The following is a 27,197-nucleotide window of genomic DNA, read 5'->3' as shown; positions in this document are numbered from 1 at the left end:
TAGACTGTTTTTTTTTTTTTTTGTAAACTATGCAGCACATCTCAAAGTGAAAGCCCATTATGCCATGCCAAATCAGTGGAAAAGATCTCCACTTTACAATTGATACAACCAGGAAGAACAAAGCATTTGTAGTGGACCAGAGATCAAAGCCTTTATCATTTTTCTTACATGTTATCTTTTTAAGGCCTAATTTCAAGCTTGGGTGGGGTAAAAGCGTTAATACCTTTTACGTACTTTCATCCAAACATTTCCAGCATTTCAGCTTGCCAACCTCTTCTTGCCAGAACTTTTGTGCACTCCTCTGACCTGTAAGCTAACGTTAATACTGTGTTTTTGAAACCTTATGTCCATGTTCGTCACTCATAGGAAGGAGGGTCAGACGACTATGTATACACACACCCAGGTATCCTGTTTTTATAATCAGGAAAGTCGATTCTATAGGAACATGAAGTTATTTTGATTTCTTCCTCTTATGTAAGATTCCTAAAACATCCTTGCAATAACAAAGCTGGGGACTTTTCATGTTCGTTTGTTTTTTTTTATTAAGACTTCTTAAAGAAGTCCAGACGCTTTTCTTTGCAAGCTCCTTTGACTACGATGACCTGGATGACTGAGAACCTTCACAGACATATTTTTTTTATTAATATTACATAAAAGCAGATGAATTAGACTATTCTGTTGTTTCTGGAGTTACATGAGCAAAATGTGGATTTGGATATGGTCAGCATTTGTAGATGTTAAAACATGATATTTGGGATTGCTTGGACTAGAGTGTTTGCCTTGTATACTGAAAGTCAAACCTGTCAGCGCAACATAAAAATCATCCTTAAACTTTTTGAAATACACTAAATGGATTTCAGATGGATTTCAGTTTGCAGAGTGGAACTCCGCCAAGACTGATTCCTGGTTCTGATTTTGCCTGAGAAGGCAGCTCGGTTAAATTGAGGCCCAAAGTTGAGTCACATTAATTTAGGAGTGAGGCCTGTCGGGTTTGACCTTTCCTTCCAGCTTGGCACGGTGAGTCCCCAATCCGTATGAGGCCTGTGTCCAGCTCGCATCCACAGAGGCTGATCACTCACTCAGGTCCTGAGGAGACCAAATCAGATTACCAACACATCTCTCCCACAATCTACTGCGACAGGATTGCCCTGCAGGCATGGCTCAAATGGATACAGCAATATACAAGAACCATCCAGAGGAAAGTGTGAGGATGGAGGGAGATGTGGCCAAAGAGAAGAGCAGAAGCTGGGGGTAGGGAGGGAGTCACACTGTTGTAAGCGCGGCGACAATGTGATTTAATTGATTCCATGCCACCTCATCAATTTTGATTAAAATTAAATGAGCGTCTGTATGTTTGAAAAGGTTAAAACAAATTGAAGGTGGAAATCACAGCTGGTAATCACAGTTTGTGTAACAGCGGGCTTTCAATGAAGAGGCCGCTCTCCATCGCTCATTTCTGCCTTGTCTGTGCATATAAAGCAAGACTGTGCGTTTTTGTGTTTCTGTAGATGTGAGAACAAAGTAACCAAAATTGTATTAAGACTAAAGTTGCATTTAGTGGTTGTTCTCTGCTGAGATCAGGTGAGGAGGATCACACAGTTGTGCTAAAACGTAAGGTAAACGTAAAAGCAACAGTTTCACCAATCAGTTGACAGATCAATATGTACCAAATGATAAGTGATTATAATCTTTTTTTTTTTAGAAATTGAAAATTCCACAAATTCTTAAATGATAAAAGTGGACACATTCTTTCAAGACATGCAAGGATGTTATTTTATTTGCATAAATATTTCTCTGATTCAAATAATTTTAACATTTAAATCCATAGCAAGTGTAATCAGAAAAAACCCCTGAATCATGCTATAGATATCCATAGCTTAAAAAAATCATCCATGTTGGCCAGTAATGAGGTAAATCTTACAAACATGCACAACAACATTTATCCAATTTTATCAGTACATGCCTGCCTTTAATTCCTCCCCCAGTTTAAACCTCATTGTCTAGCGCCAACATCAAAGTAAGGTACAGTCAAAATAGACACAAGGTATTTTAACTCACATTGGCAAGTGGGTGAAGAAAAAAGGCACACACAACAGAACTGCAATGGGTAACTACTGACACCTTGTGGTGATTTTGGAAAAACAGCAGTTCAGCTGTAGCCTGTTTATTGCACTTATGCCTTAATAGAAACAAAGTCTATGAAAGTCATTACAAGTTTCCTCTGTGATGAATAAAAAAAATGGCAAAGAGGATTGTGTTCTTGTTTTATTTTAAAAATAACATTTTGCAGTGTTAACAAAAAGCAAAACATAATTGCAATACAACCCACTAAATAAATAACAATGCCTCTAGTTAATCGGGTCTGAAAGCATACCCCACTGGAATATGCTGTTGTGTAGAAGCACCGTTGCCTTTTTGCTCACAAATTGCCCTATTTTCAGTGGTTGATTTGCTTTAGTAAACTTAAAGCTGCACAGACGTGGTGCTGTCTCAGCAACAACAATCTTCAGTAGAAATGCAAATAGATACACATGCAAAGCAAACTTCTGGCTAATTATACAGCTGAGTTACAAGTTCTGTGTCCCTGAGCACCGAGGGTGGGAAAAGTGTAATGCACAGCATCTATGCTCACTGTAGACAAAATTTTAAAACAGAACATATCTGGGTTGCTCACAGTACTCTAATTATACTGTAATAAAGAAGCACAAGGACTCTTTGCTTACATTTAAAATTTGTGTTGATTTGGCAAGATTTCCCACTCTGTTAAAGAAAAATTACAAAGACAAAGGATAAGGTGCACAAGGCTGTGCTCATCTCCGTCAGTAAAAACCCAGCAAAAACCACAGTGATGACTGAAGAATAGGTGTAAACCTTATTTAAAACAATGACCAGTTTTCAGACATATTGTCCTGCTATGACGCACCCCATCTGTGTTTCGTGTCATAGCAAAGCATACACAAAAATACACTGACAGAAAAAATTTGGGGGTAAGTTGCTTTTTATCTATAAGGCACTAAAATCGAAAATCAAAGCTTTCTAAAACTATAAAAATGCAAGCGCTTCACCATATATGACCATTTCTGCTGCAGTGACTTGAATATGCTGACAAGACTGCAACAGCCTTGTATTCATTTCTCTTTTCAGTGAAGTCAAATAAAAGTCACAGTTATGGTCTGTCTTAGTCATCTTTTTTGTCAGATGTGCTCTCCTCTGGTTCTTCCCCTGAACTGGGCTGACCAGCAAGTTCCAGATCACCTGGGTTTGCTTCTTGGATAGCTTGATATCTCTGAAGTTCCAGATAGGTGGTGAAGAGCTTGGCATACTCAGGATGGGTTGCAGCAAATTCTTGAAATTCATCTAAAGAATCAGAACAGAGAAAAACTACAGAGTGCTGTACACACAATAATAATGAACTATTTTTTGAACAATTTAGTCAGTCTGACCCAGGGCAGCTGTGGCTACAACTGTAGCTTGCCTCCACCAGTGTGTGAATGTGAGAGTGAATGAATAGTGGAATTGTAAAGCGCTTTGAGGGTCTCGAAAAGCGCTATATAAATGCAATCCATTATTATTGTTATTATTATTTTATTTATTTAACATTTTCTTGACAAAATATCACCAGGAATCAAATAAGAGGCCACAAGACATAACGGGAGCTTTGCATTAGGCTTTTCTCTTCAATTAGATTCTACTTACTGAAGGTAATGAAACCAGAGCCGTCGGCATCAATCGCTTCAAAAAGTTTGGTCATGTCTACATCTGACACACCCAAAGCAGAGCACAGCAGAGCAGTAAACTCGTCATGGGTGACTTTCTCATCTTCATCTGTGTCAAAAAGCTGCATGAAAGATAATAAAAAGTGAGAAATGAGTAACGACTTTCAAGAAAAAGGTTTCAAAATGATCTTGGACGTTGCACGAAGCAGGAGAAAGTAAGTTTTGATTAGTAAGTTCAAATTGCATCTGACTTTATGGCCAGCAAAATGTTCACAGCAGACACACATTGTTAGCCTGACATTATGCAACCTTCTGTGAATTGTATGCTGCCTTTGTTCTTGCTATACTAAAGCTGCTGCTGTGCACAGACAGTAAGGGCTGGGCTGGTTGATTTTATCTTAACATTGGTCATTTTTTGCATTTAACTTATTCCTTTTGCAAAGTGTATATGCTTTTTATATTTTGGGGTATATATTTCATATATAAACATCATATATATTCATATTCATAACAGTTGCACTGTTTATACTTCTCACAAATTGTCACAGATTACAGTTTAAGCATCTCAGATATATCCTTCATAGCTACTAGTTTATCATGATAGAGTGATAAAACTACTATCAGCAGGAAATGCATGATGCAATAGAAGTAACATATTAGGTGTACAGAAGGGTATTTATACAGAAATGTATAAATACCCTTGAAGGTCATTTGCCTTGCAAAAACCATAGTAGTGCTACCTTGGGCGAGTCAATAAAGGAGCTGTTGTAATTTTTCTTGCTTCACTCCAAGAGATTTGCATAATATTCAGCCCCCAATATGAACACATCAGTATGAGAAATGTATGGTCTCACCTGGAAAGCCATTTTGAGAACATCCTCAGTGTTAGATGGCCTACACAGGATATTCACACCGATAACATATTCTCTGAAGTCTATAGTGCCATCTCCATTCTAGAGAGAGAGGTCAATTAGAACAGATGAGCTGTTAAATGTAAAGATTATTATGATCGACAGCATTTAATCATTTATGGTGCAAGCGCTTGTTGTCTGCTGTTATTCGGTGTCTGGTAATAGTGATAATACTATTTGATTAAGTCTTTACTACTATAGTGATTTGATAACAAGTTTATGAAATGCACATGATACAAGGTAACATTCAGTTTTTAGTAAACACATGCTCTCTGACTCATGTTGAAAGTGATGAACACAGATAAGAGAACAGAAAGTATGAAACTCAGTAGCTTTCCCCCTCCAACTGGTGCAGCACTGTGACACAGAAATGTATTGGATTTTCACTTCATTTCACATACCCTATTAGAGCTTTATAAAAATAAATATAAAAGGTGTTTTATTTTTTAAGGGTTTGCAAGCGAAGTTTTTCTAAAGTGCCTAAACTTACATAAATACTACAGCTATCAGTAAAATGAACTTCACTATTTTACTGATCATTCACATTCAAATGTGTCCATCTAATAAATGTCATTCGCTTGGCCAGGCCAAATACTGGCTGTTTTAAAACCTTGTGAAGTGGTGCCACGCCACGGCGATATTTGAAAAGGGTAATGTTCAGTTGATTTCAACATATAATGTTTAACAAATATTTAACATACAAGTTTCTCACCCTGTCAAACAGTCTAAACAGATCCTCGAGGACTGGGCTGACAGGAAGCTTTAAGAAACTGGCAAATTCCTCAATAGTTATGCGTCCCCCCTTACAGGTGCTGGCCATGGTTGCAAAACCGTCAAGTTCCTTCCTTATATTGTCCCACTTCAGACTAGTTGAGCCAAACATAATGGTGACAGGTTATATCATAATCAACATTAACAACAATAAGAACCCTTTGAAGCTGCATTGGTCAGTACTAACTGCAATTTTTGGTAACGCTCATATTACATGTTCTTACTTGAGTTTGCGACTAATTTTAGTGAACTCAACCAAGCCAGCCTCCATCGGAAGTGTGAGTTCACCAGCTGAGATCATTAAGCGGCAATCTTCATATGTGTGGTCTGTCACAGGAACGCCCAAAGCCCTAAAAATAGAAGGTTTGCAGACATTTAATCAACTCACTATAGTAGTCAAAGGAGGCACACAAAGATTATAGCAAAGCAATAGCCAGATTCACTGTGCATGGATATAGACCTAAAGACAGTAAAAAATGCAAATTTAGTTTGACAAATTGCACTCACTCTCCAATACTGACCACTTGTTTATTTTCTTATCAGCTTAGTAGCCTTGCATGTGCATAACACTATATTTATGACTTATTTAAACATTTATACAGTACTTTTACTTTCTATAGCAAATTGTTCCACTTTGCATTTGAGCAATATGCAGTGCAATGTGGTTTTGCACAGAACCTCTTTACGAAAAGGCAACATAAATTGCTTTACATAATACATTATACGCTTAAGACTAATGAACACTTACTTGGCCATAGTTTCTCGTACTCTGCTGGCAAACAGAGCGGGGCTTTTCTTCTCTTCCTCTGTGGGGATATGAGGTGGGAGGAACTGGGAAGCATGTAAACAGATGAGAAGTGTATGAGAACATCCATCCATCCATCCATCCATCCATCTTCATCCGCTTATCCGAGGTCGGGTCGCGGGGGTAGCAGCCTAAGCAAAGAGGTCCAGACCTCCCTCTCCCCAGCCACCTCCTCCAGCTTGTCCGGGGGAATACCAAGGCGTTCCCAGGCCAGCCGAGAGATATAATCTCTCCAGCGTGTCCTGGGTCTGCCCCGGGGCCTCCTCCCGGTGGGACATGCCTGGAACACCTCGCCCAGGAGGCGCCCAGGGGGCATCCTTGCCAGATGCCCGAACCACCTCAGCTGGCTCCTTTCGATGTGGAGCAGCAGCTGCTCTACTCTAAGCCCCTCCCGGATGGCCGAACTTCTCACCCTATCTCTAAGGGAGAGGCCAGCCACCCTTCGGAGGAAGCTCATTTCCGCCGCTTGTATCCGCGATCTCGTTCTTTCGGTCACTACCCACAGCTCGTGGCCATAGGTGAGGGTAGGGACGTAGATCGACCGGTAAATTGAGAGCTTCGCTTTTACACTCAGCTCCCTCTTCACCACGACTGACCGGTGCAGCGTCCGCATTACTGCAGCCGCAGCCCCAATCCGTCTGTCGATCTCCAGCTCCCTTCTCCCATCACTCGCGAACAAGACCCCGAGATACTTGAACTCCTCCACTTGGGGCAGGAACTCATCCCCGACCCGGAGTGGGCACTCCACCCTTTTCCGGCTGAGAACCATGGCCTCAGATTTGGAGGTGCTGATCCTCATTCCCGCTGCGTTACACTCGGCTGCGAACCGCTCCAGTGCGAGCTGGAGGCCCTCACCCGATGAAGCCAACAGAACCACATCATCCGCAAAAATCAGAGATGAGATTCTGAGGCCACCAAAGCGAAAGCCCTCCGCCACTTGGCTGCGCCTAGAAATCCTGTCCATAAAAATTATGAACAGAACCGGAGACAAAGGGCAGCCTTGGCGGAGCCCATCACCCACCGGGAACAGTCAAACAAAAAGTACACTTAAACCAAAAAGGAAAATAAAAACTTCTGCTAGCCTTAGTTTAAAAGAGTCCTTTTGAGTACATCATATATCCAAAACAACTAAAACTCTTTAAACGACTTCATGAGATAATGTTATTATACAAACACTACGAGAAATCAGAAAATCTCTTACCTCAATTTCTACTGTTGTGTAGAGCTGGCACAGTGTCAAAAGCAGAAGTGTTTTCCTGCATAATCAAAAAAACTGTTATACATTCTCATTCATTAGAACTACAGTGTTGTAAAAATAAGGCAGCCATATAATTGTGCAATAATTATGTTTATTTTCTGGGAAAAAGTGACAGTTTACAAATGCATGCAATTTATAAATATGCATATTTAGACATGCATACTTATAGATCGAGTGATGTATACTGGACGAGGCAAAACTCTATAAAGCATACTCACGACTTGAATCCTTGCCATGTCCAAGTCACTGTATCCTACAGAGAAAAAACACAAGTATATTATTCATTCATTCCTGAATCTTTAACATTGGTATAAGACAGTCTGCACATAGGACTGTGTCATATTATATTATCCACTACAACACTGGTATAAATTTTAAAATCATTTACAAATATATAGGAATGTCATGCTTTTAGATTTCCTAGTGAACACAATGATGAGACAAGCCCACAATCCTCACGAAAATCTGGAGGGAATTGAAGCTTTGAACTGCCGAGCCACAACCAAAAAAAGGTAAAAGATTTAGAAAGTAAGTCGTTCTCCAATAAAATGAAACTATCATAAAAAATACGACTGTTCATTTGTTTGTGAGCAAATCTACAAATCCAACAGGGAATCCAATATATACACTATTCCTATAGTTTTGCACTACATCACTGAACAGATATTACTGGCTGTGTATGTATATGTACGAAAAATGAAAATCTATTACTGTCACAACCCTACTTACCAGTTTGTTAGGATACCTCAGAAGCACAGGCTGCACAGGAACACCAGGAATGAAGGCACCTAAAAGTGGCGTGGGGAACAATAGGTATTAAAATTTAAAAAAAAACCACACAGCGTGTAGTTAAACATGAAGTGCATAGCTGTAAAACTATATGATTTTACTCTGACTTCTCCATTCTCTCACCACATACAGAACCACTCTTATAGGCATCAGTTAACCAAAAGTGAAAACACAAACCACATCAAATATTGATTAAATGGAATAACGTACGAAGAAGCACTCTCTGTTATGAAATCGATGTATTAAATGGATTTGATTTATGTTAAGAGAAAATACTAAATGTTCTATAATACAGTAGTAGATCTAAGTTTTGTATAGTAAAATGTTATCTTTTTTATTTGCATTTGACATGCTGATAGAAATTAAACTAATGATTACACTACACAAAATGTACATTTTATATCTTACCTTGTTTGAACGTGATAAGACATGAGCGATTTGTACATGTTCCTTCTGGAAATATAAGAACCTGAAAAAAAAAGCATCCTTGCTGAATGGTAAAATAATACCCCTCAAAATTGCAAAGATTGCTTTTAAAATAATCTGAGTCAACACTGAATACAGTTTTGCTCCTTTGGAAACAACGAATAAATTCATATAAAAGTCATTTTTATTGAGAATGACTGCAGTGCCAGACCTGTGGCCACTGGCCTCCTGACTTGGCTCTGTTGTTAATCTCGTTGATTGTGTTCTTCCGGGAGTCTGGGTCTGTTCTAGATACCAGCACTGGCTGGAGACTCTGAAGGAACCCTAAAGAGAGAACAAAAGATTAATGGTAATGAACATACAAAAGAATATAGTAATCTTGATCATATTTTCCACTAATCTGGTGCACAGGCTTTAGTTATTTGCATTCGTTTGTAAGCGTTAAATAAGACAGAGTGATATCACTGTTTAACAAATCACATGTGACAGATATGAAATGAGTTATGTGTTGTTATTACTTTTAAAAAGATGGATGAAAAGGCTTATATTAATCAATGTCTTAGCTCGTGTTTACTTCATAGAGTGCATTTGTAAATTTTACTTACTATAACAAGGATTTATGTCAATGACAACTCCAAAGTACTGGACTAATTGATACCCAGTACAGGCAGCAAGTAATGACATTCCATTGTATATATATTACAAGCTCTCCCACGTTTCATAGAGAGTGGGAAACTGTGCATTCAGGTGAAGGCAGATGGAAATGGACTATAACAAACACAGTTTGTCCCTACTTTCCTGTTCGAAACAATCATGCAAAAAGTATCTTACTGCCAAAGATGGGTGTGGCGAGGTTCTCGACACGGGAGACAGTGGAGGGCAGGCCAGCTACAACGCAGACAATCCCATCAAAAAAGGTGGAGTGGGGGGCCACAGCCAGGATGGGTGCGTCATGGCTGCTGGCCTGCTTACCCTTGACCACCACTCGAAAACCCATGCTGAAGAAGTAAGCCCTCCCCAAGGCAGCCATCACTCTTTGACACAAAAATCTGGAGATAAAAAAAAAATTTTTTAAATTGCTGAATTTTTGTGAATGAAAAAAAATGTGAATGGGAAGTGACTGTCTATTCTACACAACAGTGCAAGAAGCTTTGCATGAGAAAATCCTAAATTCTTTACATAAAAAGGGCTGGTATAATATTTTTAATGGGTCTATTTAGACCTTCTTTGTTTATCGGTTCAGTATATTGACTGATGTGTTGTGGTAACAGGATGCGTTTCACAATTTCGTGCTTTTCTTTAACCTTAAAGCGCAAAGTATGTTACTGTTGCCAATTGCTTCCTCAAAAACTGTAGAAAGGAAGGAAGGGGTGTTGCTATGGAGTCAGAGATACAAAATGATGAATGACATTATGAACTTAGTTTCACATACTTAATATGAAACAAATTAAAGAGAATACAAACATGAATATTTAAAGATACATTAATCAATCGGCTCTTACAGTAAAACGTTTTAACGTATGCTATCAGTCAAGTTATTATGGTTAAGTTTCACTTCCTTCATTATGCAGTGTGGGCTTATGCCCTGCTTTAAACTATCATGTCACACTTTCTGTGCTTCTGAGCAATTTGTCACAGGCTCCGAAAATAGTATACAGCCTTTAAGCTGAAGGATGGTTCATCATTTTACTAATGCAAACAAACTATCAAGGTTAAAAAAACCTGTGGTTCGACAAAGCATGGTGGCGATTTTCACTGGTATCTGCAATACAACACAAATTCATTGATATAAAGCTTTGTAGTAACAGCCTAACCTGTCTGTCAAAAAAAGACAAGACACAAGATTACAAGATTTCAATAGTTTAAACTTATTTTTTTTTTCTGTCAGTCATCTGCAAAATGTATGAAAAATGTTGTAGTCTAAGATCAGAAGAACTGTTTACACTGTGAACAAGTGTGAAGAAGCCAACACACACCCAAGTAAAATATAGACTACAAAACTAATTGTCATTTTCAGACTATATGTACAGACATACTGTTTAATAAGTCCAGTGGAATGAGTCCTTTTCATACAAGATATAAACAGATATAGAAAATTATTATAATTATAATGTCTGTTATTACTTTTGGACATCAGAGGTGAACAAAGTGGCTAAAACATCATTTCCAGTTCCCCTTAACCCCCCACCGACTAGTTCCTTTCTGAAGGAAACTGAGGTGAGGTATTGCTTGTGAAGAGGATATGATCTAGAAAAGCATGAGTCGACATGAACACAAGTAGCTGCTAATTCATTATTACAGGAACTATTATTTTTTTGGCATGTTTTGCTTCTGTAAAGCATATGAGCGAAAACTGACTTTTTATCCTTCTTCTCACCTCAGTACAATTCATTACTTTTGCAAAACTTAAAGTTCAATATGTTTATTGTTTGATAGATATGTTCAAAGCGTTTAGTAGTAGTAGTTCAATTCACTTTGACAGATGGTGATAAGATGGCGTGCAAGGTGAATGCAGTTGCTTAGCAAACAAAATGTCTGCAGTAAAAAAGGCAAATGGGTTATTGATGTCCCAGATTAGCCAAACAGTTTTTCTGGGCAACCAAGTTTTGAAAAAATAAATAAGCAAAAGATCATTTGCAAGTAAACAAAACTGATGTCAAGAATAAGCTAAATATATTATTATTGTTTTGCTTTAGGTGTGATAAAGTCGTGGCCAACTCTGAGAAAGACTGGATGTTACTGGTATCCATAGTTACCTTCTCCATCCTGTGCTTGGCTCCACAGCTCCTTTCAGAGGCAGCTTGAAGGTGACAATGACAGACACTGGCCATAACACCATCAGAACCAGTGTTATAAAGATAGCTCGAAGAGGGACCAAGAAAATTCCCAACAAGACACACTGCAGGCAGAGGAGTACATTTATGCATATTAATTACAGGCCCAAACCTCCCTGGTGTTCAAGTCACTTGCTGCCTGGCTGAAAACTGACCTCCCACCTAGCAGAAATATGCACGAGCCTAGAAATCCACATTGCTGGAAAGCTTTCTAGAAAGCTCCCAATGGCTCAGTCTGTTGTGCTGCATAGGAGGCTTTACAAGCTGATTGTTAAAGCCGTGTTGGAGAAGATTACAGGCCCTGGATACAGCAGCCTGAGTGCACTATGTCACACTATGAAACACTGTTACCAAACGAGCATTCTTCAAAATCCTGCCTTTGTGCAATCTCTTAAAAAAGCAGAAGAAGAAGAAAAAGAAAAAGAAGAAGAAATACTCACTTTAATTATAGCAGCGTTGCTTAGTTTGGTGTCTTGGACAAACGGGTTGATGACCGCAGGCAAAAGCAGAGATTGTTGCCTCGGCAAGGCACCTACTCGCTGCGGTGGCATCGTAGTCCAGTGAGCGAAATGACGGCTGAAGTTCTAATTTGTAGCCCCGTGATGTTACCATCTCACTTCCTCAACAGAGAACCTGTTCTCATTTGTTGCTGAGCCAAACGGTATCAAGCGCGAGTTACGAGTACAAAACTCAAGCACGCGAGAGCAAAACCGGTAGCTTCAAGCTCCACCTCCGCTGTGCAGTGGGGAATTAAGACTGTTAAGTGAATGTTTGTACACTGTCACTAAATTTTGCAAGGTACTGACTTTAGACAGTACCCTTTCGACAGTATCTAAAATATAGTGGTATCCCATTTAGATGCCTCGAAAAAAATTGGTTCAGATAGGAAAAGATTAAAATTGTCTCGTAGGTTGTGTGCTTTGATAAAATAACACTGGTTAGGACTCCCGGGGGAGTAAATGCTAAAGAAAGTTAGGACGATCGCGGTGTCACGAGCAAATAACTGATTTTATGCAAAGGCTACACATTTATCATAAATGTCCACAAGATGGCACAGTTTCATAACAAATTATAGTCTTTGCAGGGGTTTAGATAAAGTCCGTTTGCTCTATTCAATGAATTTTATATCTGATTATTTTAAAGTTAGCCCGCTTGTTACTTATAGAACCTTAAAATTTAAAGAAGTGCCAGCATTACTATATATCATAAAGATGAACTCTATGACAAAGCAACACTGGTGTAAGTTCATAACACAAGCATTATAGATCTACTTTTACCACTAATGTGTTGCAAGAGTATGTATACAGTGCACTAAGGTATATGATCTCCCACTTTTTTTTTGGTACCTAGCGGATAAGGATCACATATCATGGCTAATCATTCACAATTTTGTAGATTTATTATATTGACCATCTTTATTGATGACAGTGCAAAAAGCATAAACAAACCATCACAAGGAAAAAACATGTAAAAAAAGATAATTAAGCAATACTACTGCGGTACTCTTGTCATGGTTCCATTATGCATGAAACCTATACAGCCTCTAGAGGCAACCTGTGCCATTAATCTTTCTGTACCATTAGTGTAGGGAAATGTAACATGGAGTTGACACGGAAATAATTTGGTCTTCCTATTGTGCCACTCCCTTGTATAGTCCTAAACAAAGTGCTAATCAAATGAAGGATAATGTGTCTGGGAATACTACTTTTATACATCCAGAGGATACTAAGTAGTCCGATCAGACATAGTTATACAGAATATAATGTATATATATGACTATATGCAAAAAGCGATCTCTAAAAGCACCATTTTCGGTCACATTGTGCAAATTCATTCTTTCAAATGTAGCGCACAACAATGAAAAACGTAATTAAACAGATACAATTATTAAACTGCACTTATTACACTGAAATAATTCTAAGCCAACATGATTTCCTCTTATGGTGTTAAAGAAATCAAATTTGTATAAAAAGGCAATATTGACCAGCACAGTATAGCACTGCATTTTAAAGCAGTGTGGACATACCTGATGTCTGACTTGGGAAAAAAAATCTATAAAATAATAAAAGATGGGGTGCATATTGTAATAAATCTGCATAACAGCATAACAAATAAAATGTCAAAGTCACACAGAAATGTAGCAAATATCCAGTTGCATATGTTCAGCCTACGAAGAAGGTTCAGGGGTGGCGTTCTACAAATCTGGAGACCGGTTATACAGGCTGCAGGAAAGCGTGCAGAGTTGCCATGATAGAAAAATTACAACAGTTTTCACTGCAGCGACCTTAAGTTGTGTTCAATACTACAATAATGTCCTCATGAGGCTCAAGAGGTCACCATTACACAAGTTAGTTGTGAGACATTTTGGAAATGTTCAACATCCGAGCCAGTCCTTTGTGATTTCACCCAACTTCACGATCTTCAAGCTGCTGTCTTCTAGTTTGAAATAGTGGTTGCCTTTGAAGAAGTAGCTGTAGTCTGTGAAAGACAAGCAGAATACACATTGTGTTTAAAACATTTACTAAGCTGAGAATTTTCTTTATTAAATTTGCTCGAGTCAAACAAACTACCACGCAATAACAGTGAAATAAACAAGCTTCTGTACAAGCGTACAAGAATTAAAATACCCAATCAGAAGCCAAAGTCAAGCCTCGCGTTCTCTGAATTATGCTAAGGAGGAGGTACACAGAGGCGCCTCTGTAGAGGGTGAAAGACCTTCTTTATATAAATATGTTTGTTTACGGTGTGGGGAAGGGGCTATGTGACACTTACAGCACTGTCTGTATGTTAGGAGAGAAGCAATGAAAAAGTCCCTGGTTGCTTGCCATAGGCAAAAATTTGCTAACCACCTCTGACCTCAAGTATACATGGCTGACAGTGAGAATCTCAAAGGATTTTTACTGGTGGTCTCACATTAAAAATTCACCATTTACTTCTTACAGTGGCTGCAATGCACTTTGCACCAGCAGTAAAAGTAAGTGTCAACTAACCTGTGATATTCACTCACAAAAAATGCAACAATTCTGTCATTATAAAACCACTGATCACTCCCTGACTTCAGAAATACTCCTTATGGTCTATTTGCCTTCCTGACATTCTTTGTGTAGCCAACTCCTCTAAACACTTTTTTTTTTTTGCCTAGAAGGCGTCACTGTTTGCTCAATTCTGGTATATGAGGAGTTTTACTGACAAAGGCAGAGTGCCAGACTCACTGATAGAGCTGACTGGATTTTCCTGCAATTTTACCAGAAGGAATGCTGCTGTGCAGACAGTAATCACACACACATAAAAACACTAGTGTCGTTATCAGAGCATAGCAACAGTTGTGTGGCATATTCTTGGCATATTGGAGCCATGGCTCTAGAAGCGGTAGAGTCAGGAAGTTCCCCATTTGCTCAGGACTCCAATATTTCAACAGCTATTGAAGGCTTTCTATATTATCTGGTACAAACATTCACAATTCCCAGAAAATAAGACCTTTTGGGGAACCTGTGACTTTTCCTACCATAGTGAGGTTGATTCATATTTTCCAGTCAAATGTCTTGACATTCCTTTGGCATGGGCTGCCATGAAATGTGGCGGAATCAAACTTCTCCTGCTTAGTTTGAGCTGTTCTTTTTGTTTAGTACTAATTAAAATATGACAGTGTTCTAAAATGATATACCTATGAAACCTTATACTCATATATTGTTTTCAGTGGAAAGAACTACAATGCTCTGTAACTAACAAAGTTGCAGGTGTAGCTTTTTATCCTTTTCCCTAAATACTGCCATATCTTGAAAACTTGAAATCACTTTTTCTTGGAAAATAGAGTACAGCAATGGCACAATGGTATGAATCGTGCAACAAATTCATTCACATACTAATAACTGTTCCTGCCATATTTTGGTCAAATTTACTTGTTAAAAGTATTATTTTACCAATGCCATTAAGACTGAAGGCAGAGTCAATGCCATCTGGGATGCCATTCCAGGAATCCGCAATAAGTTTTGGGAAGCCAGAGTCCATTGTCTTGCTGGTCTCATCATATCTGTAAACACACAACAATGAAATCACATCTGAGGTTTTACATATGACATGTATTACATTAATAGCATTAATTTAGCACCGAACAACTCTATGCTGTGCCAAAAATATGTAGTGTATTGACATTTTTGTCAGAGGATGCCTTCAGAGCTTTAGTAGCTAATCTGACCATCAGTTTCATAAACTGTTGTTCCTTTCTTGCATCATTTAGAGAAGAGAATAAAAGTAAAAGAAGTAGAGTAACAATCCAGACTGTTAACTAGGTCGCTCCCATACCCAAAGAATTTAAAAAATGTTTTTTTTATAATGCACAGTCCTTTTATCAAAGTACAGTTGCTGCTTTGCTTTGCTCTCTGTTTTAGCCTGTTAAAAATTGGGTGTGTGCACATCAGCCAGATAATGACTAATATCATTGCTATTTAATAACATAGGACGTTAGTTAGGGCAAACTGTTCTGGCTGCATTGTTATTATGATTTACTCTCAGTTACTCAAGGTTTGTGGCTGTAAATGCACCAAAAAGTCGATTTACAATTGGACAGGGACTGTGGACATGGCCAGCATGCTGTACCTGTTTGTTTAGGCCAAAGAGCCTGCAGACCAGTGCAATATGCACAATAGAAGTGAGATAGCCATGATTTCACTTTTTTTTTTTAAAGACCCTCTGTTGTTGAATGACATTCGTTGGTTTGCATCTGATAAAGTGCAGCAGAAACACATATGATGGCACTTTCCCAGATAAAACAAACACTACGGCTTCATATGTGCAAAAACTACAAGCTGTTGAGTTACTGTACCGTTTAGGTCACACCAAACACTAACTCAGTTCAGATATAGCACACAACTGCAACAGTTTATGACCTCAATTGCAAGAGCTAGGTCAAGTCACACAGGGCTTTTAATTACATTAAATGCAAATCTTTGCACAAACTTTAACTCTCCTTACCTCCAGAATTTGTCTCCAGCAAAGAAGTAAGTCTTCCTGTTCTTCCTAAAGTTGAAGGCAGCATCGATTTGCTGCAGGTCAGTGGGGAGGCCAAGGCTGGACAACCTTTTCGGGTAGCCTGTCTCCAACTGATCAGCTCTATAAATCCAAATTTCATTGCCTGGGAGAGAAGAGTAAGATAAAAAGAGAACTCACTTTTAGGATACATACAATATGTTATTCTAATGAAAATCACTAAACTTTTAAATCAACATTTAATCATTTATTCTTGTGTTGTCCTCGGGATTCCCATATACTTGTTTGCCATTCACCTAGGGGTCAATTTTGACCCGAGGACAACACAAGGGTTAACTCTATGAACCAATTTTGCAGTGAGATAATAAGTCGAACATTTACCAAACCATCTTAATGTCTTTAGAGTTGATGGATATATCATGTAAGTCTCATCAGTATTCAGGAAAGTTGTCATATTTGTAAAATGCTGTGAATATTTCATAAACCACTAATAAGTATGCTGGAAGAGTCCACACTGCACTTAAGAGTGTTTGGCCTACATTCTGGTGCCTCCTAAAGTTTCAGGTAATAGAAATGGCTGACCATTAGGGGAAATGCATCCAAGTGGTAAAATGGGGAAGACACATCTTCATTACTCATTAAAAGTAATGCATCTGTTTCCTTCATCACCTTATAAGTGCGAGGTTATGTCAATATTAAAACAGATCTAAATGTGCATTTTTCAAAGTCTCTTGCTTTCCTCAGAATACCTGCAAAGAAGACTGTTTTTTCCTCTGGATTTTCATAGGCAGCATCTATCTTGGCGGGCAGGTCAGGCCAGTAGGTGGCCACTAGCATTGGCCCATTGGGTTTGCTTCTAAAGTTGACTGACCTGAACAGGAACCTGCAGAGAGAGTGGGTGGATGAGCAATCATGAGTTAGACAGGCTAGGGAAGAAATAAGAGTGAAGAAGTAAGAGTGAAAGGACCAGAGGGGCTGATGAGGAGGTGGGGAGAGAAAGAGAGAGAAAAAGCATGTGTATAAGAGATCGGGGTTTTAGTGCAAGTGCTTCGCTGGCCGAGCCAGCCACAATGGTCTGATTCATGAGCATCTGGTTCTCGTTAGGACTAAGGCTGCAGACGCCAGCGGAACAAGACCCATCTTGCCCGGATTTCCAATACACAGCTGCGCAACAATAGCAGCTTACCATACTCTTTTCCACTGACCTATTTTTTAGACAGACAAAGATTTGCCAAAAACAAAGATCAGTTGTCATAATGATAAAGTGAAGATGAGAATAAAACTTTACAAACAAGCATAAATAGAAGTGTGCATACATAACACTTGCCCAAAGTTACATTTGTCAGGATGAAAGATGAGACATATTCCAGTCTGAACCAACCATCTACGAATGTCATTATTTTATTTGTGTTCTTGCAGATCAGTTTGCTGTTCGTGCACTAACAATATCCAGAGGGTTTTCAGTCTGTAGCAGAGCTTTAATTTTATCCTTTCCTCCCTCTCTTTTCTTCCAGTATGCACTCAATAAAAGGAAAAACAAGATCTGCCTAGGGGTGGTAAGGGGAATACGTGTACAGAAAATATTCAAGTGATTTTTCTAAAGCACTCCTGTTGTTTTAGATCTCTGAGTCTGTTTTATTCTTTTTTTATTTACCTGTATTTTCATACAGGTAATTACTAATAACCCGAACATCTGAAGTAGATAATCCATTGATCTTGGATTTGTTCTTAACAAAGTCCTGTTTGAACTGTGTAAAAATACAGGTTGATGATTATGACAATGCAACTGAGCTTTGTGAGAAATATAAGTTTTTAACACATTGATTTAAATGGCTCAATGTACTGACCCACATTATAAGTTTGCCTAAAATGCATTGTGGAAAAGGCACTAAAATTGTATAACAGAGCAAAAACAAAAAAGAAGATAGAAAGAATTTCACAACTGAAGAAAGAGTAACAATAGTATCTGTCAGGGAAGCTGGAAAAGGTACACCAAAGTATTTCTTTGAGAGTTATGATGGTAAAACAAAAAGTTTGGTTTGTGGGGTTTAACGCTACATCCTCTCAGACATGGATTGTGGTGTACATAAAAAAGGAAAACATTCGACATTCACAAACCAGAAGAAAAAGAATAAAGTAGATGGAGAACAGATCTTTATCATTTTTGAGTCTAAATATGTTTAAAGTGCACCAAAAAAGTCAGAAAATAATGAAACATTCAAAAGCAAAGTTCAGTCACAGGTATTTGGCAGTGTTTGTGAGGCCTATTGTATTTTTATACTGTCATTATCTTTAACTACTACCATTCAACAAAAGTGCTTCTATAAAACAGCAGTCTTTCTTAACAGTTTTTCACCAGCCTCTGCACAACAGTCACAACAATCTCTACTGGTTTTACGCTTCAGAACAGACCTAACCAGCAGGTTGGCCAAACATTTTCAATAAGTCAGACTTTCTAAGTACCTTCTCCTTAAGCCTTGAGACAGACAGACCCACTTATATGCTGAGCTCAGGGAGTGCTGCAAGTATTACTCATTGCATCACGTTAAGATTTGTCTCACAACATAAATATGCTGAGCTAACAGAATGAGAGATTCCACTTTTACAGTGGGAGAGTCAAGTGAGCTTAGCCCCAGAGCCCAGAGGGTACAGCTCTTTCTGTAAAGCTATAAAACTTAGCATGTACCAGAACTCTGCAGCATACAACTCTGACATGCCCTTCAGGCAACTTATGAAGTTGGACCAACAGGCCTGTACTAAAACTTTACCGATCCCAGATTTCAGTGAGATTTACTGTTTGTTCACTACAGTAACTTCATAATACTATGTCCTCATTTTCCCACCCTGATCTTCAGAATAACTTTTAAACTTTGCTTGATTAAATTTTCACATAGCAACCTAAAATTCACGTCATATTGAATTAAATGTGTTTGAAAACATCACACAACAGCTTAGATTAGTGCACAATGGTGCTAAAAAATCTGGCAAACAGGAAAATGTCTAAATATGTTACAGCTCAGCTAAATTTCAGTGTAACATATGTATATGGAACTTTTAGCCACCTTAAACTGAACCAGTTTGCTCTGAATACCATCTCTCTGCAAAATGACAGTTTAATCATCTGTTACATTCCACCCAGGTAGGTGATGCTTAGCACTGCTGTCATCCTATCATTTAGACACAATGTCATTTCTTTTTTAAGATATTATTTTTCCATGGCTTCATTTAAACAACGGTGACCTGAGAGCCGAGGTATGTCGGAAACTTGTTCTTGCCTTTACATTAATGTGACTGTGTGCATTTTCAGACTTCAACAATGCTTAAAGTGAAAATAAAATTTTCACTTTAAAAAAAAATTGTCCCAACAGTTAAATAAGCTATATAATGTTTCAGATGGAAGAAAAAGATCATTTCAGCTGACTTGATGACCAACAACTGATCCAAAGTTTCATGGTTCGCTGCACACTCTCTGCTAGAGCCATAGCAAGGTGAAAAATATTGTAACTCAGTGAAAAAAGCCAAGCTAACTGACTCTTGAGCATTTTGCTGATGCATCTACTCTTAGCTGATTTCCAAATGATTGTGACAGGATATGCAGCTCTTAACGTTGAAATTATAGTGTTTGTGTCAACAATGTCAACAGCTAACCCATCATTTGTTTGTCCTAACAGTTCCTTTTTGTAACATGCCACTGGGGTAAGCTCTTTGTAACAAACTTCAGCTGTTGCAATGAAACTGTTCATCTTTCTACGGGAAGTACCCTGACTCACGAAGACTGTTGACCGAACCACAGGACTTTATGCAACTTCTTTTCTACAGAGTCAGCCAGCAGACACATAGTAAAGCTACATGACTTTGGATTCACTGGCGCCGGTGGAGAAGAGGAGTGTAGACTGTTTATGAATGATGACTACTTTGGTTGTCACTGCGTGAGTAGAGGGATAGCTTGTTTTCAACTCTTACTAATTGTCATATCACAAAACAACAATATGCTCACAATCTTCAAGTGGCACAAGACTGTAAAAAGAGAAACCATAATTAACAAGAAACCTCATGTTAAACTGCTCATTGTTTGCAGTGATGTGATTGTGAAATCCAGTTGGTGCAGGCTGCTGTGTTTCAGTCACACGATACAGCCTGAAGCAGGCAATTTCGTTTTCTTTATCGCTCTTCGCACAGATCACAGACAGGAAATTTAACAGGACTTTGGCAGTGCTTTCAGTGTTCACAAACTCAGCCTTTACATCACATTTAAGACTCAAAAGAGCAACTGGGAACATTACAGCTTGCATATCTAGAACACTTTGCCTGGGCTTCAGACTTTTCTTACATTGAAGTCTTTTTTTTTTTTAAAGATACATCAAGTTGCTAACTGAGATGATTACCTGTCTTTGAAGAAGAATGTTTCTCCTCTGATCTGTGCTACAGCATCAAAGATCACTGGCTCATTACAGATATCCATTGGAGTGACAGGACCCTGGGTTGGAGGCAAAGGCTTGTCTGTTGGCACACCTGTTGTCAGATTTACCACAGTATTTATTATTTAAAGGGGTCTGCAAATTATCCACTGACAACACAATCATTTTCCCAGGCACTTATTGGTATTAGACTCTATGTGGCATTTTCTCTCACCATACAACTCCTGGATGCCTTTGATGTCATCATTGGAGAGCCTGAAGTCTTTAGTAAAAGTGTAAACAGGGGCCATCAGTGCACCGGGGTCCTGAGAGTGCTCCAAACCAAGAGCATGACCAAATTCATGGGCTGCTACCAGGAAAAGGCTGTAGCCTAGAAACAAGTTAGTTTAAACAAATATCTATTATCTTTCCACAGTAAAAAAAAGAAAAAAAAGAAAAAGATAGATTCAGTGTCTTCCAATCCACTGGCTCTTGGGAAAAATATCCCCAAATACCACTGGCAAATTCTTTTACCTTGATCAGGACAGAAACCCCATTTGCGGTCATCATCGTAACTCTTGGTGGTAGCGCACCACATTTTGCCATCGCTGCGTCCAGAGGTGGTGCAAGATTCATAAGTGTCTCCCAGGAAGGTGAAAGGGAAGGCACAGGGGCTTCCATCTGCATTGCCTCCCACTGTTGACATTGCTGGTAACAGCAACAAAATGCAAAACAGTAAATGCAAAATAAGCACTGAATTCAGTTGCTTAATTATCTTATAAATTCACTATGCAAAGTGATTTTTTTTTCTTTCTGGAAAAGTTTGGGTTATTATGAAATGAGTGCAGATGATGTTCAGAAATAGCACGATGAAAGCAGCTGGCACAACACACACGACATCAATAACTAATCCATTAGGCACACAACCAAAATGCACCCATCCAAATTGATTTTCTTTCAAAGAGAGATCATTTTCAGTCTGGCAAGAGTGGTTTTGTGTTAAAAGAAAGAAAGAAAGAAAGAAAGAAAGAAAGAAAGAAAGAAAGAAAGAAAGAAAGAAAGAGTAAAACAAAAAAACAGTATAATTTCTTATTCGGTACAAGTTCTCACACAGGACTCTACAGCAAAGCTTCATCCCTAATCAAATAAAATCAGATGAAAGCACCAACGGTAGTACCTCTCCCTGTATGCCTTTCTCCCTACCCCAGTACCTCAACCCTAAAACAAGCCCCACTGACAGAATGGAAAATAGGCCCTGCTACTGCACATTAAAATACTTTTATAGCTATTCAGCCCACCACGAGCATAACCAAAAACCGCAGCTGCAGAATTCCTGTAGCCCAACATATGGCAAGGCACTATGCACTGCTCATCAAAAAAAGCACCGCTAGTGAAATATTTATTTATTTAAGTGTTATTGCATAATGAAGGCCGTGACCACTATGCACACCTAAGTGGACATCAACTTGATGTGATTATCTTTCATTTTACTATATGTTATGTGAATAAGAGACAACACATGACACACCACTTACCAGTTTCAGGACAAAAGCCATACGTTTTGTCGCGGTCATAATCCTCAGTAGTGGCACACCAGCGGTAACCATCATCTCTGCCCTGAGTGGTGCATCCATCATACTTTTCCCCCTGAAAGTTGAAGGGGAATTTACATGGAGCCCCTTCTGCATTTCCACCCAGGGTGAAAAGTACTGCAAATCACAAACCAAATGAAGTTACAGATGGCCTAATAAATTTAAAAACAGTATTTGTTTTTACATTCTTCTAACTAAAATAAGAAATTCAATTGTAATACAAAACCCTTGATCACTAAGTAGTGATATAACACAAGGGAACACAATAAACTTGAATTAACAAAATAGGTACATTGGAACTGTTTGGTTTTTTTTTACTTCAAAACTAAAGTTTAACAAAATAGAAAACTCCAGTGCAAACAGGCCTTACTCGTGTTTTTATCACATAAAATGACTTTGAACATGTGTATTTTGGCAGTTAGTTGTAATAGCATCTGATCATGTTAGTACCATGGACAGCAACATAACAGAGATAAACAAAATGTTTGACAAAGCCTCATGTTGTAAAGTGGGGCAGTAACTTGGAGAAGAAATGTTCCATAATTCACTCCAAATAAAACAAATTTAAAGAAAAAAAAAAAGCATTTTCCTGGCCAACCTACTTTCTTCATGTTCAAAAACAACAGAACAGCTTTGAGTATAGCTATGATGTGATATTAAGTATTGCTTTACCAGTACTGAAAGACTAATTAAATGTTTTGTCTGGTTCAATAAGATCCAAGTAGGGCACATCACGCCTAAGGTCATGTGGGGCCACAAAAATCACAAGTTTCAAAAGCAAAATGTCCAAACAGACATCACAGCTGCATGTCAAACATATAGTATATGCTTTAACAAAAAAGGGACCCACTGGGTAAGCTTACATTCATGAGGGCAGAAGCCATATTTGCCATCTTCATCAAAGTTGTAAGTGGTGGAACACCATAGGAAACCGTCATCACGACCCTGAGCTGTGCAGCTGTTGTACTCAGTGCCCATGAACAGGAAAGGGAATTTACAAAACTCGCCATCAGCATTGCCAAATTTCACCTTCACCACTGTAAAACAAAGAATGCATACATAGAAAGGAGTGAAGATATATGAATATTTGCTCTATGGTGTTTGATTTCATATGATGGTTTCTCAATTCACTATAAAACTTTGCAGCATTAGTTTCACACATGTTTAGAAGGTAACTTTTGTTACAATAATAGCAAGCAAGCTAACATAACATAGCAAGCTTCAACTTCCTGGAAGTTAAAGCAAATATTGTTGTCTAGAATTTGGAAAGCAGTTTCAAAGTAGGCTTTGAAAAATGTCCAACCAAACTGTATAATGCAGGGTACAAATGATTTGTATGTAACAGTATGAACAACAAACACATATTGAGAAAATAAAAATTCATCCAAGAGATCCTCATCTGTTCATCTGTTTAAGACTAGCACCAAGAGAAATGGAAAATAGGTTTATAGATTATTTCCACACAAATTAAATATCCAGACATAAGGATGTTAAAAAGGGGAAGTACTTGGGAGTAAAACTATCTGGGTCAATGGATGCGAATACAAATGTGTGCAATAGAGATTTTTTTTTTTTAATTTAGCTTCCAGATGGCTGTAGTTTGATATGATGTCAGGTGCCAGAAAAAGATGCTTGGAAAATAGCATCTGAAAGTTATATTAGTTTCTACAATTTCAAATTCTCACCTGACAAAGTTTTAAATTAACTTTACATAACAGTCTAAGCAAAAAAATGAAGAACTAAATAAATTTAAGAAATCATCACTGGTGGTTTTGCTGCATGCACTTTTTGTAACTAGCATTCTTGCATTACCTTGCCCCTCTCCAAGTGTCCACTGCTCATCATCATCAAAGTGAGAGTCTCCACCAATTCCTGGGCCTGGAGCAAAGGCATGAGCCAGGAGGCCATCCTTGCCATCAAAGGGGTAACCATCTCCATGCTCTATTGATGACATCATTAACCAATCAAAACATGTATACTGACTGCTTAAGACATGATGTGACATTTGTCCATGTATTCAAAGATTTCTGTTTCTGAAACAACAATTCCATGTCTTCTTCAGCGGCCGATTTTCAGTTGCGTTTCCCTATAATTACTAGATTCTTTCTGAATATAGTCAGCTGTGACCAGACAGAATGCGGGTAAATATCAAGTGGTTATTTTAGCTGGAATGTTTGGAATGAACTGGGTTAATACCATAATCCCCACTGTCTTTAAAGAATTCCTAAAATACAGGATGGCGGGATGTAGAGTCACTTTGAAAAGAATGTTACTTTAAAAAGATGTATGTTTTTGCTCCTTCAGCATTAGTCTAGAACTCGGTGAGCTTCTGTTTAAATATTGACTTGTGCTAATTATTATAGGAACATTCTTAGAATTTTATCCTGTGGTACAATCTCTTTATTCTATTACAAAGATGTGGCAGATCCAATAAAAGGAGGATTTTGAGGGCTTACAATTGTATTATTATAAAACAAACTGATACATTTCTTTATTAATTGTGATTCTCGTAAACCCACCTGAGTACAGATGTACAATAGTTTTCAAATAACAAATGGAATATCTATATAGTGTGATGTTTATACACATAGTATACCATTGCGGCCAAAATTAATCATGATGTCAGCTTCTCCATCCATGATGCGAGTAAAAGTGAGTGGCGTGACATCACTCCATACTTTGAAGGCCCTGAAGAAAGCATCATTTATGACTTCTTCATCCAGATCGGGAGTGTAACCCAGGATTCTACAAATTGAGTAGAACAAAAAAAACAAGCATGACTTGAATTGTCCAATCAGGACAATCTGTGAGTGTTGCAAATTCTCCTTTCATTACTAAAGATCATGGTAAATAAAGAGGCCAATATGAGAAATCTGTAAAAGCACCTCCTGAAACAATGTTCAGCCGCAAACCCATTTGTATGCCTGTCTACACAGTCCTTTTCCTGAAAACAGTCTAAGATCTCATAGTTGTTATTGTCTTTGGCTTCCAGTCTTTCTTATAAACACACAGACAGAGAGGCTGGAATGATCAGAACATGCAAAACCGCTGATATAAATAAACTACATCCACATCATAGTAAACCTCAAACAGAATGAAAACAAAGGACCTGACACATACTGTGTAGGAATGCTGGTGTTAGCGAGACATAAAGATGCAAGCACTTCAAGACTGTGTGGATGGGGGTAGTGTGGAATGGAGGCTGTGGAGAGGGTGGGGTCGGTTTTAGAGGGTTAGACAGGGGCAAATATGTCTCAGTACAACAACTTTGATTTATGGGCAATTGTTAAAGCAACAGATTTTTAAAATAGTGCTGTGCAGTAAACGGTTTCCTAAAGTGCAGCATGCCAAGTAACTCAAAAACTATTAGATCACACCCAGTGGTAATGCCATAACCATTTTGCAGGCAAAGCTGATTAAAACCTCCGCAATTGTTTGAGAACTAATTTGGAGTCACAGTGGATTGGCACTCACTCCCATTATAGCATAATCCATAGCCTCTCTAATCATGTGTGTTATTGTTAATTCTCTGACCTGTAGGTGACGTCCTTGTTCTGCCATTTGGGTTTTCTGTGGAAGAAGTTATAATTGGCCACATCTGGGACACCGCAGCGGGGTTTTTTCATGATCTCTACAGTTTTGGCATCAATCTCTCCAGTTTCTTGCAGAGAAAAAAACTTTTGCATTTTCTTCAGGGTATCCTTGAGCACCATAAGATTACATCTGTCTTGTGGGCATCCATAAAACTTGTTTAGATAATGCTAAAGTTTGGATAAAAACATAAAATAATAGGTTAGCGTTCTTATGGTATCTTTATATAAAATTAGAGCAATAAGAAATAAATAATGTGAAAACTACTCCTGTTCATTTCTGGTACTCCAGGGGTAAAAACAGTTCATTGCTGCCTGACCTACTTAGACATATCCTGAGGAAGGAAGAAAAAAAAAAAGACAGAAACTTACCAAAGCAACTTCTTTGTCTGTTCTGGGGGTATCGTCTCCAGGAAACCTGATAATAGGAGAAGGACGAGCATTTACTGTTTGGAACACGATGAACTGAAGCAAAAACAATTTGAGAAGACTCCGACGACAACTGAATATCGTCGGAAAGCCCATTTTCTCTGGTTAACAGTATATCTTGTGCGGTAAGTGCCGTTCGCAGTCCTTGCAGCCCGTCAGCTTGTGTTGCTTCTGCTCCTCAGCAGGATTTTTTTTTCTCCTTAACGGGACATCCTGCACCTCGGGTCTGCGAACTTTCTTAGTTCTGCTTGCACATGCACTTTTCCCCCGACGCCTTCTGCGCAGTCTCCAGGTTGGGAAAGAAATGGGGACGAACCAGCAAATCAAATGCTGAATGATTCACCGACTACAGTTCTTAGTCACTCGCTTTTACCAGAAAACGTCTACAAACAAATAAAAATGTTCTTTTTTTTAATTGTTTCTTTTATCTTTTTTTTTTAAAGAGTAGGATAATCATCTAGAGGCGAAATTAACCAATTTTGGGCCAAGCTGACCAATTAAACCAATGAAGACCTGCTTTTTAAGTGTGCATTTCTTAAATTGATATGTGCAGATTCCAAGATAAACTATAACCTGCATGCCAAGAGGTTTCAGCATGTTGTTTGACTTTTTTGTTTGTTTGGGAATGATCTTCATGATTTTTCTTTCCAGACTTAAAATCACCTATTTGTTTACTAAAGTAAGTTCTGCCAA

The 27,197-nt window shown here is 38.4% G+C and overlaps 2 protein-coding genes across 2 annotated transcripts; both read right to left on the bottom strand.

Moving 5' to 3' along the window:
• Window positions 1-1,755: 1,755 nt before the first annotated feature.
• Window positions 1,756-12,225, bottom strand: lpcat2 (lysophosphatidylcholine acyltransferase 2). Its single transcript, XM_004539667.5, has 14 exons — window positions 11,951-12,225; window positions 11,433-11,575; window positions 9,508-9,725; window positions 8,888-9,000; window positions 8,659-8,719; window positions 8,191-8,249; window positions 7,680-7,714; window positions 7,405-7,459; window positions 6,147-6,229; window positions 5,623-5,748; window positions 5,340-5,493; window positions 4,571-4,669; window positions 3,697-3,838; window positions 1,756-3,357 (listed from the first exon to the last, which is right to left on the bottom strand). The coding sequence occupies exons 1-14, from the start codon at window positions 12,059-12,061 to the stop codon at window positions 3,179-3,181; spliced, it is 1,578 nt and encodes a 525-aa protein (XP_004539724.2). The 5' UTR covers window positions 12,062-12,225; the 3' UTR covers window positions 1,756-3,178.
• A 665-nt stretch (window positions 12,226-12,890) lies between these two features.
• mmp2 (matrix metallopeptidase 2) lies at window positions 12,891-26,781 on the bottom strand. The gene is made up of 13 exons (XM_004539668.5): window positions 26,448-26,781; window positions 26,020-26,246; window positions 25,082-25,230; window positions 24,298-24,426; window positions 23,349-23,522; window positions 22,429-22,602; window positions 21,428-21,601; window positions 21,129-21,284; window positions 20,882-21,008; window positions 17,246-17,379; window positions 16,482-16,641; window positions 15,431-15,540; window positions 12,891-13,988 (listed from the first exon to the last, which is right to left on the bottom strand). Exons 1-13 carry the CDS (start codon window positions 26,598-26,600, stop codon window positions 13,885-13,887), a joined length of 1,971 nt encoding a protein of 656 aa, XP_004539725.1. The 5' UTR covers window positions 26,601-26,781; the 3' UTR covers window positions 12,891-13,884.
• Between the last annotated feature and the right edge of the window lie 416 nt (window positions 26,782-27,197).

The sequence above is a fragment of the Maylandia zebra genome, linkage group LG1, assembly GCF_041146795.1.
Source record: "Maylandia zebra isolate NMK-2024a linkage group LG1, Mzebra_GT3a, whole genome shotgun sequence".
Classification (NCBI taxonomy): Eukaryota; Metazoa; Chordata; class Actinopteri; order Cichliformes; family Cichlidae; genus Maylandia; species Maylandia zebra.
The sequence above is the reverse complement of the archived record's forward strand: the minus strand, read 5'-3'. Positions and strand labels throughout refer to the sequence as shown.

What these genes read in the sequence shown, in the direction of transcription:
- lpcat2 (XM_004539667.5), bottom strand. Translation starts at nt 12,061, where the DNA reads ATGCCACCGCAGCGAGTAGGTGCCTTGCCGAGGCAACAATCTCTGCTT. An exon ending in TTCTCAAAATGGCTTTCCAG is followed by an intron (nt 3,839 to 4,570) that starts GTGAGACCATAC and finishes TCTTTCATGCAG; the next exon opens with CTTTTTGACACAGATGAAGA. An exon ending in CTCTGGTTTCATTACCTTCA is followed by an intron (nt 3,358 to 3,696) that starts GTAAGTAGAATC and finishes CTGATTCTTTAG; the next exon opens with ATGAATTTCAAGAATTTGCT.
- mmp2 (XM_004539668.5), bottom strand. Translation starts at nt 26,600, where the DNA reads ATGGGCTTTCCGACGATATTCAGTTGTCGTCGGAGTCTTCTCAAATTG. An exon ending in GATTAATTTTGGCCGCAATG is followed by an intron (nt 24,427 to 25,081) that starts GTATACTATGTG and finishes TGTCATCAATAG; the next exon opens with AGCATGGAGATGGTTACCCC. An exon ending in AAAAACAGTCTTCTTTGCAG is followed by an intron (nt 16,642 to 17,245) that starts GTATTCTGAGGA and finishes CTTCTCTCCCAG; the next exon opens with GCAATGAAATTTGGATTTAT.